Consider the following 14502-nt stretch of genomic DNA (forward strand, 5'->3'; position numbering starts at 1 on the left):
ATCCAGGCTGCTCCACAACACAAGGAAACAAAACTACAAGTCTCATAGAGGCCAAGCCACACTCACTTCTGAAAGTGACCCCATTGCTACTTATCAACACTGTTCAATGTATTTAAACACTGAACAAAAACACAAGCCAACAATTCCAAGAAGATTATTTTTATTTGTCCTCTTGTGCATTGGAGTGCATGGATCACGACATATGCTCTCCGTCCTTCCCATATTGGTCTTAAAGTCCTTCCAACTGTTACACAGGGAATTAACAAAAATATCAGTGACTGCAATTTCCACTCTGCAGCTAAACAACAGTAGGCACTCTCATCGTGTGGAAATGAAATCCTAGTCTGGGATTTGAACCGCTTTCTGAGCTGGCTCGCTTGTTCCCGTCGCCTTTTGTCTCCATAGTCGGCATGGTGGCGCAGCGGTAGAGTTGCTGCCTTACAACGCTTGCAGTGCCAAGGACCTGGGTTCGATCCCGACTATGGGTGCTGTCTGTACGGAATTTGTACGTTCTCCCTGTGACCACGTAGGTTTTCTCCGAGATCTTCAGTTTCCTCCCACACTCTAAAGACGTACAGGTTTGTAGGTAAATTGGCTTGGTATAAATGTAAATCTGCCATAGTGTGTGTAGGATAGTGTTACTATGCAGGGATCGCTGGTTGGCGCGGACCTGGTGGGCCGAAGGGCCTGTTTCTGCGCTGTATCTCTTTAAAAACTAAATTGAATGATTTCCCCTGAGCAGTTTTTGACTTCCAGTTTAGCGTGTCTATCTCCTTGCTAAACCTCCTGCTTCCAACCCCCACCCCCATTAAAGTAATTGGATTGCACTGTAAGAGCGACGTCTTGTATTCAATTAGATCTGCTTTCTTACAATCCAATACTTAAATTTATCGACAAAAAATAATGTGACCCTCATTATCATTCAGAACCTCACCGCACTGTGCTTACACATGGAGTGATTTATTGCATTAGGACATGGATTGTATGGAAACTTCTCAGACTCCTCCTGTCAGAAGTAATTGTGTTTAGCACAGAAACTGCAGGAATCAATCTGTTGGATTGACTTAAACTATTGATTATTTCTGCCTCTATGTGCCTGTTCTGAATATTTTATAAAGATGATGAATAATTTCAAGATCTGGGGAAAATAAAGGACATCTCTAACTAAATTCAATTTGTTGCCACGTTTTACGGAGAAAGGCGTTTAACTATTTAATTTCCACCATTCCCCGTGAGCTTTTAATTAAAGTTCTAAAATAATTGGATCAGGGCCAAGAAGTGGAAGGTATAGCCTGTGAACCTTGGCTTTTACATAATTTGCCTGTCAAACGTAATATTTACTGAAGTTAATTAATAACATTGAAAATGCAGATATATCCAACCTGTGTTCATGGAGACCAAACCACACACTGGAAAAGACTACATGCAACAAGGTTAGAAACACAAGATAAAATCAACTCACAGCAGCTAACTGTATGGGCTCAACACTCCCAGCATCATCAAATATTCCAAGGCGTGGAGAAAATAAGAGAGGAATGGGAATTTAACCCAATAGAATAGATGGTTGAAACACTGTCCAACCTGCCTCCTTCTGATTTTATAGTTTTACTTAAGGCAGGCTTCAGGAATGACACAATGGTTAAATTACTGTTTAGTAACCAAGTAGTTAGAATGAACATGAGCTCATATCCCACTGTGGTAGCCATGGAGTATAAATAGAGTTAATAACAAAACAGCTGAGCTTGGTCATGGCAAGCACAAAGCTGCTTGACTGTGGCCCTTCACAGAAGGAAATCCCCAGCCTTGCAGCAATGCAGTTGATATATAAAAGCCCTCGGAAATGGCCTGTCAAGCTATCCATAAAGCAGTTGGAGACGGGTATAATAATGGCCTCTGCAAAAGTGCTAACATCCTGTGAAAGGATGAAGTGGGAGAAATGGTGAGGGATGGCTGACTAAGCCAGTTTTAGTTGGAGGTTTGCAAGTTTATCTTCACATAAGCCATTTTACTGGGCCTGGTGGGTAAAAAGAGGTGAAAAGGGCTGAGTAAGTGTGAGTACAGCACTGCTTGTGAGCAACTATCACACAAATGCGATAACCGTGACTTACAAAGGTTGCAACATGCTTCCACACGTGCTAGGGTGGCTCTTCCTCTTCTGCAGGAGCAGATGTGTTTTTCGCATTGCGCTTACATCCAGACCCATAACCGGTAATTCCACCAATATATTCCAATAATTTACTCACCTGAATTTTCAATTTCCCCCTGAAAACACAAGCACTCTGTGCAATCTCTCTTCTCTGTGGGCATATCCCGGGGAGCCGGGCGCGCGGCGGGAGTGTCCCGGAAATCCGCACGGGCCCGATCCACCCGCCAAACAACGGCGCCACTGATGACCATAAGGACGACCGAGGACCAGGGGCCACGCGCCCCGGTAGGCCCGACTCGCCCCACAGCCCCCCAGGGGACTGTGGTAAAGCCGGGCGGCGAGGCCCATCTGTGCCGAAGGAGCCTCAACGGTGGCGGCGATGGGAGCCTTGGCAGCGGCAGTGGGAGCCTCAGAGGCAGTGGGGACTCAACAGCGGCAGCGTGGACCTCGGGGCAGCGTGGGCCTCGGTGCAACGTGGGTCTTGACAGCAACGTGGGCCTCGGTGGCGGTGGATGAGCGCGAGGGAGGAGGGGAAGACAATGGGACCCGGCATGGGGGGGGGGGACACTCTAGTTTAGAATCCTCTGTCCAGGGGATACGTGTGCATGTGTTTGTTTGTTCATTTGTTGCGATGAAGGCGCTGTGCACATGGCAACCACCCAACAGTTGCTTGTCTTTTTCTTTTTCTTTTCACTTTTAATTTCACGTTTTTGTGTACCTTGTGTGTTGTGACTGTCGGCAGACCAATCTCCCTCCGGGGATGAATAAAGTTTTATCATATCGTTTCGTATCTTATATACCTTCCCTTCATGAAACACACTCTATTATTTCAGATATGATCTCAACCCACTGAACATCTCTTACTCCAAGTAGCCCTCTATTCATCTGAACAGCATCTTTCTCCACCCTATCCCAACTTCATTGCTTCCTTCCCTTAAACACTTAGTAGGTACATTAAATGAACAGTTTGCTCAAGGGCCTGCCACAACAGATATCATTTATAGAGGTACAACACTGTCTATCATTATTTGGTAGACCTGCACTGGGATATTCAGAGTGTATGAAGGAGCAAGGAGAGGGATGATGGTTTACGGGATGACTGGAGCTGGGACTGTAAGATGGTGCCAAAATGGCGACCTGCGTATGGACTCAGTGGGCTGCTCGGTACATTCTGTACTAACCGGAGGATAATAACAATAATAATAATAATAATAATAATAATATCTTTTATTGTCATTGCACGTCAGTGCAACGAGATTTAGTATGCAGCTCCAACCGATGAAAAAGAAAAGTAAAATAAATAAATAAGCTGTGTGTCGTGACCATCCGAGGGAGACAGTCCAGGGGGGGTGGGGGTCACTCAGCAGGGCCGGTTCAGAGCCGCTATAGCTCTTGGAATAAAGCTGTTTCTGAGTCTGGAGGTTCGGGCGTAGAAGGCCTTGTGTGGGCGGCGCGACTCGTGTCAGCAGCGGCCTCTGCCATCCGTCTGTCTTTTTATTGTTTTCTGTCTTGTTCTATGTAGTTTTTATTGTTTTTTTTGTCGGGGTATGTGTGTGGGGGTGGGGTGGGGTGGGGGAACTTTAAGGTCTTTCCCCTGCACGGGAGACCCGACCTTTTCTTTGTCGGGTCTCCGTTGTCGTGGGGCTGCAACGTGGAGCGGCCTCCAACAGGAATGACCTGGGGCTCCAGTCGCGGAGCTGCGGATTTACTCACCATCACGGAGCTGGCCGAGTCCGGAGCGGGTGTAGCTGTGGTGGAGCGCTGCTGTGACCCGACACCCGGAGATTCGGAAGCTCCTACCGCAGGTCTGTGGACAGTAATACCGGGAGCCCGCGGGTCCCTGGTGGGAGACCGCTTTTCGGGGCTTCCGCAACGGCGACTTCTCCCGCCCGAGTTGCGGGGTTGAAGAGCACCTGGAGCGGGGCCTACATCACCGCCCCGCGCGGCTTGGAATGGCCGCGGGACTTTGTGAGCGCCCGCCGGGGCTCCAACACCAAGAGCCCGCCGGGGCTCCAACACCAAGACCCGGTGCTTGGCCTTGCACCACCCGGCGTGGTTTTAATGGCTGCGGGACATTTAACATCGCCCGCCGGGGCTTTGACTCTGTCTTTGACTCTGACATGGGGGGGAGAGGGGAGTGCAGGGGAGAGATATGTTTAAGTTTTGCCTTCCATCACAGTGAGGAGGACTCACTGATGGATGTTTATGTGAATTGAATTGTGTTGGTGTGTGTCTTGGTTCTTTTTTTGTATGGCTGCAGAAACCAAATTTCGTTTGAACCTCATGTGAGGTTCAAATGACAAATAAAAGGCATTGTATTGTATTGTATTGTATTATATTGTATTGTATTGTATTGTAACGTCTGCCGGAGGGAAGTAGTTCAAACAGTCCGTTACAAGGGTGTGATGAGTCTTTATGGATGCTGACGGCCTTCCTGAGGCACCGTGTGTGGTAGATGCCCTCCAAGGCTGGTAGCTGTGTCCCAATGATCCTCTGCGCTCTGTGGACGACACGCTGAAGAGCTCTCCTCTCTGCCTCCGTGCAGCTGAGATGCCACACAGAGATGCCATACGTTAATATGCTCTCTGTGGTGCAGCGGTAGAACGTTGTCAGCAGCTGTTGGGGCAGACCAGTCTTTTTTAATGACCTCAGGAAGAACAGTCGTTGCTGTGCCTTCTTGACCAGCGCAGCGGTGTTGGTGGACCATGTGAGGTCCTCTGAAATGTGAGTGCCCAGAAACTTAAAGCTGGACACTCTCTCCACACTTTCCCCGTAAATGGAGATTGGGGCGTATTCTCCATTATGGGACCTCCTGAAGTCAATAATCAGCTCCTTGGTCTTGGAGGTGTTTAGTGACAAGTTGTTACGTGTGCACCAGTCCGCCAGGTTCTGCACCTCAGCTCTGTAGTTTGTTTAATCACCGTTGGTGATCAGCCCAATCACTGTTGTGTCGTCTGCAAACTTCACGATGGTGTTGGTGTCGAATGCAGGAACACAGTCGTGAGTGAAGAGGGAGTAGAGCATGGGGCTTAGTACACAGCCCTGTGGTGTGCCGATGCTCAGGGTGATAGTGGAGGACAGGTGCGGGCCCAGTCTCACTGCCTGCGGTCGCACCATCAGAAAGTTCAGGATCCAATCGCATATCGGCGAGCTGAGGCCTAGCTGGTGGAGTTTGGTGGTGAGCTTGGTGGGGATGACCGCATTGAATGCAGAGCTATAGTCAATGAAGAGCATCCTCAGGAGCCATCTTGGTGAACGGCTGCTAGCAGCAGCCGTCCATTTTAAATCCGTTTTTTTAATAGTTTTTAGTGAGTCCTGTTTTTTGTTTGTAGGGGATATGGTCTTTTTAATGTGGGGGGTAGGTGTAAACTTAATTTCTAGGTCCCTACCTGGTCGGTGTGGCAGCCTTTTCTCCGGGCTGCCCGCCGACTCGTCCTCGTGGCCTACCTGCGGGCTTGGAGCGCCGTTTCCTGGCGGGAACCGCCCAGCACCTCGGCCTCGGCGGCGGCACAGCATTGGAGCGCTGGAGCGGAGCGGGCGATCCCTTGCCTGGGTCGCCGCACTGGAGCGACGCGCTGGAGCTTGGCGAGCTGGACCGCCGAGAGCAACAACTCCGGGCTGCGGGTCTGCGGAGCGGAGCGGGCGGCGCCGACTTTGTCATCGGGAGCCTGGGAGCTCCAAACCGGCGCGGCCTTGTCGGCTTCGGCAGCCGCGGGCTCCAACCAGGAAGCGGCCGTTCCAAGTGGCCCAGCCGCCGAAAGGACTCTCCCGACGCCGGGGCAAGACCACCCGGTGAGAATGGCCAGGGACATCGGGCCTCCGTAGAGGCAATTGCGGTGGCCTCAATAGGCCTGACTTTGGGGTGAACATGGGGTGGGGACTGGACATTGTGCCTTCCTCCACAGTGCTATCCACTGTGGGGGGATGATTTTTTTGGTCTAATTGTAGTCCTGTAGGTCTGTGTCCAAGATGGCTGCCGTGAAGAGAGAGTGAACGCTGGCGCGCTTTGGCTGCCGCTGCTCTCTCTTCACACTGTGTTTTTGATTTTCTGTTTTTGGATTGAATCCTGTTTTTAATTTGTGTCTCTGTGATGTCTTTATTACTTGTTTTATTCCGATTATATGTTATTCCGATATACTATGTAAGGTGTCCTTGAGATGTTTGAAAGGCGCCCATTAAATAAAATTTATTATTATTATTATTATCCTCGCGTACGTGCCCTGTCTGTCCAGGTGAGTCAGGACAGTGTGAAGGGCCAGAGAGATGGCATCCTCTGTCGATCTATTTGCCCTGTATGCAAATTGATGAGAGTCCAGTGAGGCAGGGATGCTGGATTTGATATGGGAGAGGACCAGCCTTTCGAAGCACTTCATTGGTTCAAATAATCACTGCTTTCTTACAGTGATTATTTCTTTACTGATCTACCAGCAATCATCCAAAACATCCCTCCAGTAAATGCCACCACACCATCACACTATTTTCACAATTCACACCTGATCAATGGTTTCTTTATGGTCTCCTGTACCAAGTTACAGTCAAATACATTTTTTGCGTACAGTTCAGCAAGACTATCAAGTCAATCAAGCAAGGATTGTGCTTATGCATGGTGATAGTCTTGCTGAACTGTATGCAAAAATGTATTTGACTGTAACTTGGTACACGTGACCATAAAGAAACCATTGATCAGGTGTGAATTGTGAAAATAGTGTGATAGTGTGGTGGCATTTACTGGAGGGATGTTTTGGATGATTGCTGGTGGATCAGTAAAGAAATAATCACTGTAAGAAAGCAGTGATTATTTGAACAATCCAACACTAAAACCATTTCTGTGTGAGAAAGAACTGCAGATGCCGAATAAAATCGATGGTAGGCACAAAATGCTGGAGTAACTCAGTGGGTGAGACAGCATCTATAGAGAGAAGGAATGCGTGACGTTTCAGGTCGAGACCTTCACACTGATGTCAGAAAAAATATAGAAGGTGGTCGGAAACATTAGGACTTGTGGGACAACTGGAAGGGGGGGGGGGGAGGAGGGGGGGAAGAAGGAGGGAGAAAGCAAGGGCTATCTGATATTAGAGGTCAATGTTCATACCCAAGCAAAATATGAGGTACTGTTCCTCCAATTTGCGCCGGGCCTCCCTCTGACATTGGAGAAAGCCCAGGACAGAAAGGTCAGATTGGAAATGGGAATGGGAGTTGAAGTGCTGAGCAACTGGGAGATCAGGTTAGTTACGACGACTGAGCGGAGGTGTTCAGCGAAATGATCAGCGAGCCTGCGCTTGGTCTCGCCGATGTAGAGAAAACCATTTCTCTGTTTTGCAAGTGTTTCTCATGGTGGACGAGGACCTAATCCAACAAATGCTTAATTAAATATGTCCTCCTTTAAAGGAGAAAGGTAAACATTGATTACAGAAGACTTTTTAAGCTTTCAGACCATGAAATTATTCCCTACCTGCTAGGAGACAGGGGCCACGCACCAGCATCTCAAAGCTGAATTCATATGGTACTGGGTTGAATACTTGTTCCGTGAGGATCTCTGGTAGGTTATGGCGATCATACATTTTCTCTACTCTCGTACCCCCCACTCCAAAGCAATTGGTAGACCTAAAGCTGTGGTTTGGGGAAAGTAAAAGAACATGAAAGATTTAGGTAAAAATATAATTTAGAAAGAGTATAACAGAGCAGAAACAGCCAACAAAATGAAGATCCCCTACAACAATAGCCTTCCAAACCTGGTTGCTGTTAATAGTTACAATTTCTGGTTCGGAGTTGGGTCAAATTTACGGTCACCACAAGCAAAGGAAGGTTAAGTACTAGTACAATGAAAAACTTGCTTGTATCAGCATCACGTGCACTCAGCCAATACACAGTACATAAATTGTACGTAAAATTACACACGAATTATAAAAGGCAGTGAAAAGAAAATAACGGTGCATAATAGATATTTGTGCAAAACATTAGTAGTGGGCGGCACGGTGGCGCAGCGGTAGAGTTGCTGCCTTACAGTGCTTTCAGCACCAGAGACTCAGGTTCAATCCTGACTACGGGTGCTGACTGTACGGAGTTTGTACGTTCTCCCCATGACCAGCGTGGGTTTTCTCTGAGATCTTCAGTTTCCTCCCACACTCCAAAGACGTACAGGTTTGTAGGTTAATTGGCTTGGTATAAAAATGTAAATTGTCCCTAGCGTGTGTAGGATAATGTTAGTGTGCAGGGATCGCTGGTCGGCACAGACTCGGTGGGCTGAAGGGCCTGTGTCCATGCTGCATCTCTAGACTAAAGAAACAAGCCCATAGTTGGGCAAGAGGTGATCTGTAGTGATCCACTGCTGAGGTACAATTAGAGGTGTGTAACTTGGTTCAAGAGAGCAATGGTTGTGTGGGACTTCATACCTGCTGCCCAATGGTAACAATGAGAAGCTGGCATGTCCCAGATGATGAGGATCCTTGTTGATGGATGATGCCTTTTTGAAACAGGAGCTCAGTCTGAAGAAGTCTCGACCTGAAACATTGTCTGTCCATTTCCCTCCATAGATGTTGCCTGACCTGCTGAGTTTCTCCAGCACTTTGGTTTTACTCAAGATTTCAGCATCTGCAGTCTCTTTTATCTCTAGCTGCAAGCGTAGACACGTTTGATGGTGGGGAGGGCTATACCCACTGGGTTCTGGGCTGAGTTCACCACTCTCTGCAGCCTCTTGCATTCCTGCATATTGGAATTGCCATACCAGTTCTTGATGCAACCAGTCGGGCTACTGCCTACAATACTTAGCTTCGAGTTTACTTTTGTTTAGTCTGTCAACATTTGTTAGATGTTCCGTGACATATGGAAACTTCTGAGAAAGTAGAGGCAGTGGCGTACCTTCTTCATGACCACATCTACAGTATATGGTGTGCCACGTAAGGTCATCCGAGATGTTAACCCCCAGAAATCTGAAGCTGCTAACTCCCTCCACTGACACATAGCTTCCTGGTTTCCCCTTACTGAAGTCAACAATTAGTGAAGGTCAGAATTGCTACTGATTGCTGTGTCTTCAAAATGACCAATGGTAGTCCAAGTTGTTTGTGTCGGAAGGAACAGCAGATGCTGGTTTAAACTGTAGATACAAAAAGCTGGAGCAACTCAGCGGCACAGGCAGCACCTCTGGAAAAAAGGAATAGGTGACGTTTCGGCTCGACCTGAAACGTCATCTATTCCTTTTCTCCAGAGGTGTAGTCCAAGTTCAAATATACTATTCCTTGGCAGAATTTACGCATGTATTCTGGTTTGAATTACAACCTCATAAAGTTGCATGCTGGAGTCATGACTCCTAAATTAGTAATCAGACCAGTTAATTTAGTGAAGGTTGTACTCCAAAGGATCTTTGATGCCTAAGTATATTTTATAAACAGAACGAGAAAAAATGGAGAGGGTTCCATGTCTCCCATGTTTTCTTTTGCAGTTTTAAAAGCAATATTAAAAATTCTAAGTTCCAATAAATAGATTAATAGTAAGATTAAACGAGAACTTACCAGTTTGAAGTTTGATCTGTATTTTATGAGGAGTTACGATGAGGGATTACGTGAAGAGCCCGCTCAGCACGCATGCGCGGCATACTTCAAAGCAGCGGTGTGGAAGCACAGATAGACACAGTTATTGAAATAAACATAGTAAAGAAAAGGAGACATCAGTTATCAGTTTGACCCATATTATTGAGGGTGGGAGCGGAGGGCACGTAATCCCTCATCGTAACTCCTCATAAAATACAGATCAAACTTCAAACTGGTAAGTTCTCGTTTAATCTTACTATTTTACTTCGGAGTCACGTGAGTGACTACGTGAAGATTTTAAGCTCTGTGATTTCAAACCGTGTAACAGTTATTACTTCACTCACTGCCGAAGTCCTTGAGGGAGGAAGTGTGTTATCGTAATCAACCAATGAATCTGTTTGTAGAAAAACACAACGGTATTTTTTAACAATAACAACAAAGAAATTAAATTGCTCCCCTGGGCTTAAATTAAATATTTGCAGTCTGTAAATTTTTTTCTGCAAATAAAGCAGGTTTTGCCAATGGCTTATTATAAAAAGTTCTGAACGTTCTTTCCCCTGACCATCCTGCTGTAGCCAAGATGTGGTCTATAGGCATGTCCATTCTTTTGGCCGTCGACGTGGATGCTGCCCTGGTGGAGTGAGATTTGTACATGTTAGTGTTTATCCCAGCAGCTTTTAGCACCTGCTTGAGCCATCACGAAATGGTTTGGCTCGTCATCCGACCATAAGGTTTTTTATGACTGACCCACAAGGCTTTTTCACTCCCTCGAATATTTTTGGTTGTGTCTATGTAGGACAGTAGATGGGTCATGGCACATAACCGTGGTTCTGGCAGGTAAGCTCGGAATTCAACGACTGGATTAGGTGTTCCTGGTCTGCTCTGTTTGATCAGTCCCTGGATAATGAAAGATCTGGTCTGGAGCTGTGATCATGTTGTCCAGTCGCAATAGTTGTAGTGACTGGACCCTCTATGCAGATACAAGTGCCATCAACATGAGTGTTTTGAGCGTAGATTGTTCCAGGTTGAGGGATCTGGCTGGTGGCCATCCCCTGAGGTATGTCAGGACCACACTGACATCCCATATATGGGTGTACCTTGGTCTAGGGGGGTTAGAGTTGTAAATACCCTTCATTAGTTTGACCACCAGCGGGTGGGACCCCATGGCCTGTTGTCCTGGAGCTTGTTTTAAATAGACAGACAGGGCACTTCTAGCTGTGTTGATGGCACTGTAGCTGAGTCCTTCATCGTGGTGAAGGTTCCAGGAATTCCAGTACGTTGGTAACTGTAGCGGTTGAGTAGGTGGTCCCTGTATCCAAGCAGTACTTCTCCCACTTTTTGATGCTGGACAAGTACTGTTTTCTTGTGGATGTTCGGAGGGATGTCGTGGAGTAATGGGAACCATGGCTGTGTAGGTCAGTTGGGTACTATCAAAATACCTGAAGCAGAGTCCATTTGTATTTTGCGTAGTACACGGCTGATGAGGCAGAAGGGAAGAAGAAATTTCCCCAATCCAGCGCGAACGCATCTACTGCTGCTGCCTCAGGGTCTGGTTCCCAAGCGACATACATAGGTACCTGGTGATTTAGCCTTGATGCAAATAAGTCGATATCTGGCGTGCCATATTGATTAATAATCTTTGCAAACACTTTGGGGTTTAACATCCATTCGGTGTTGTCATTAAATTTGCGTGACCTGGTGTCTGCCACTGTATTTAGCTTACCTGGCAGGTAAGTTGCTGATAGCCAAATATGTCTTTCGACACACCATTGCCAAATTGTGTTGACCAATTTGTTGCATGATATCGATTTTATGCCGTCCATATGGTTAATGTAGGCCACCACCGTAGTATTGTCTATTTGTAACCGTACATGCAAGTGATGCATATTGGATGCATATGCTTTTAAACCATAAAAGGCACCCAACATCTCTAGATAGTTAATGCCCAGTGTAAGTAGTAATGATGACTCCAGGTTAGTCCATCTACCACCTGTGCTGGATATGGAGTTAGTCGCTCCCCAGCCTTGAGCACTGGCATCTGTTTGGATAACTAAAGTAGGGTTAATGATGATGATAGGGCTGACACTATGCCAAACGTTTTCTGCCCACCACTGTAGTTCTGATATTGCTTCAGTGGGTAATTTCATGATACGATCATAATGACCTGCATGTTGTTTTAGTGCCTGTAGCTTTGCTCTTTGTAAGTTTTGATAGTGCAAAGGTCCAAATTGTGTAGCCGGAAATGCTGCTACCATTTCCCCAATTACTCTTGCTACTTGTCGAATAGTTGGTCGCTCGTTGACCATTAAATTGTTGCATGATTGTGCCAATTCAGTCGTTTTGTCTTTTGGCAAAGTTACAGACATGTGGGCTGAGTTAATTGTGAAGCCCAAGTAGTCTATGGTTGTGGATGGCTTCAACTTAGATTTATCTGGATGTAAGACAAATCCCAAGGTTTCAAACAACTGTTTGGTAGCTGACACAGCTGATATACCAATTCCATGGTCTTGCCTACTATTAAGATATCATCAAGATATGCCATGACCATATGTTTTTGTCTTCTGAATATTGCCAGGGCTGGTTTTAGTATCTTGGTGAATAATCTTGGGGCTGATGTTAAGCCATTGGGTAATGCTTTAAACTGCCATGGCTGCCCCATCCAGGTAAATTTCAGGTATCTGCGATGATCCTTGTGAATGGGTACTGAATAGTAAGCATCTTTGAGGTCAATGCTTATCATGAAGTATCCTTTGGAAATCAGTTGTTTGCAGTAACAAACGTTTCCATTTTGAAATGTACATACTTAACAAACATATTTAGTGAAGTTAAGTCAATGATGATGCGACACCCACCATCTTTTTTAGTTTTAGTGAATATATTTGACACAAATTCCAAGGGTTCATGTTTTGTTTTTTCCCATGATACCCTTAGTGATTATTCTCACCAGTTCAGCTTGTCCCTCTCGTTTCTCTTTAACTGAGAGGGAAAAGACCCTCTGGGGTGAATGTTGAACTGGTGGAAATTTTTCTAGTATAAATTGTATTTTGTATCCACTAATGCTATTGAGTATATACTTGTCACTCGTGATAGACTCCCATGCTTCCTTAAACATGTGTAATCTCCCCCCTGTTAGTATTGTGCCCCTACTTTCTATATGCTGGTAGGAACCAGACCCACCTACCTCCATGGTTATGGGTGTTTCTTCTGTCTCTTCCCAGACCAGCGAGTCTTGCGCGTTGTCTGATGTGGCGGTGATGTTTGGGGGTGGGGCATTTTCCATGGGGTCCGCTCTGGGCCTTGGTCTAAAAAAGACTTCAGGTGGTGATATGCGGACCCCGAGCTTTCACCAGTCCCATTGGGTAGACGTCGACTGGTGGACGCGATGGGGTGCTGCCGCTTGGGTATTGTTGTTTTGGATTTGCTTCTCCCGGGGCCTGCCCTCATGAGACCGAAAGTTTTTTAGAGGCCTCTTCCATTTCCTTTACTTTTTTCGTGAGGTCTTTGCCAAAGAGCAGAGTGTCTGGCTCAGTGGCTGGGGTTTTGCACAACCCTGCGAATTTTGGATTTAAGGCAGGTCTTATAATTTCTTTATGGAGGTTGTTTATCTCGAACTGCGTGTTGCACAACAGCGCGAGAGTTGGTTAGTGGTCATCTCCGTATTGTCCACAGAACGAGCAAATGATGTGATGGCTGACTTCAGCAGCCTGAGGATCCGCTGCAGTTTCAGCTCCTGGTTCCGAATATTTGTCCCGACGTGCCCCCAGATTTGGCTGTTGACAGCCGGCACTTTGAGTGATTCACAATTTTCAGGAGCTGTGTATAATTCTAAGTCCTCATTAACCACCTGCTCCTGTAGGGGCCTGTTGGAGAGGTGGTTAATGCTGGCCGCTAGTTTAGGCTCTAATGGCCTTCCTGCCCGTGGGGCTGCCACGTAACGGTCCACCACACCCAGCAGCTCTTCCTGTTCCTGCACCCCTTGCATACTCCCGACTTCTTCAGCCAGCATCCCCTCTTCCTGACCAGCCCAGTCCTGGTCACCAAAGCTACCCTCGGGTGAGGAGGAAGCGATGGGCAGTGCACAAGGCACTGTGGAGGGAGTGCCTGAACTCCCCCTGCGAGAGCACCCCTCATGCAGCGCGTCTCGCTGGAGCACCTGCTCCAGGAGCCGCTCCAAGCGGCTCATGCGGCTGTCTCTCCCCCGTGCAGGTGGAGAGACGTCCCCGTCCGACGAGTCGGAAACCACCGGCCGGACGCTTTTTCGGGTAGCTTTACATCCAGCCCGCTGCTCAGGCGCTAGCGGGACTGGGCTCGGCACAGTGTCGGGGATGGCGGAGCGCCCGGTAAGCGGTCCTACCGCCTGATGCTTCCCTCCACAGATGGAACGCTCCTCCGTTGGAGTCGAGCGGGGGACAGATCTCTTTGAGAGCCTCTTCTTAGTCGCACTCATTCTGAAAACAGAAATCAGAAGGCTCTCCTTTCACAAGTAAAGCCGACCTCAGTTTAACTTACCTGACGGTCCGTCTTTTAAACTGCAGCGGGAGCGCCTGACTCCCGCTGCGGCCGCTGTTGCACTGCTGAACGCAATGCCGCGCATGCGTGCTGAGCGGGCTCTTCACTAGTCACTCACGTGACTCCGAAGTAACATTATATTCTTCCGAGTTTAATTTGAATACCTTCACTTGGTGAAAACAAGTTGCCATGCAGCTGTGGATCAGTAGAATAATTTTTATTCCATTTGTTGTGAAATGAGTATTGAAAATAGAGGGGCACCATTTCCTCCCAATTTTCCACTTTAGTGCTACTAAATTGATCATCCATCATACACTTCCA

At 47.1% G+C, this 14502-nt stretch overlaps 1 protein-coding gene across 1 annotated transcript in view; it reads right to left on the bottom strand.

Moving 5' to 3' along the window:
* The window catches only part of LOC116980017 (von Willebrand factor A domain-containing protein 5B2-like), a 108514-nt gene that overhangs the window by 69280 nt on the left and 24732 nt on the right, over window positions 1–14502 (bottom strand). Inside the window, exon 5 of the mRNA XM_033032078.1 lies at window positions 7599–7756. Within this exon, the coding sequence (XP_032887969.1) occupies window positions 7599–7756 (158 nt within the window). The remainder of the gene's footprint in view (window positions 1–7598; window positions 7757–14502) is intronic.

This window comes from Amblyraja radiata, chromosome 13 (assembly GCF_010909765.2).
Source record: "Amblyraja radiata isolate CabotCenter1 chromosome 13, sAmbRad1.1.pri, whole genome shotgun sequence".
In the NCBI taxonomy this organism is placed as follows: Eukaryota; Metazoa; Chordata; class Chondrichthyes; order Rajiformes; family Rajidae; genus Amblyraja; species Amblyraja radiata.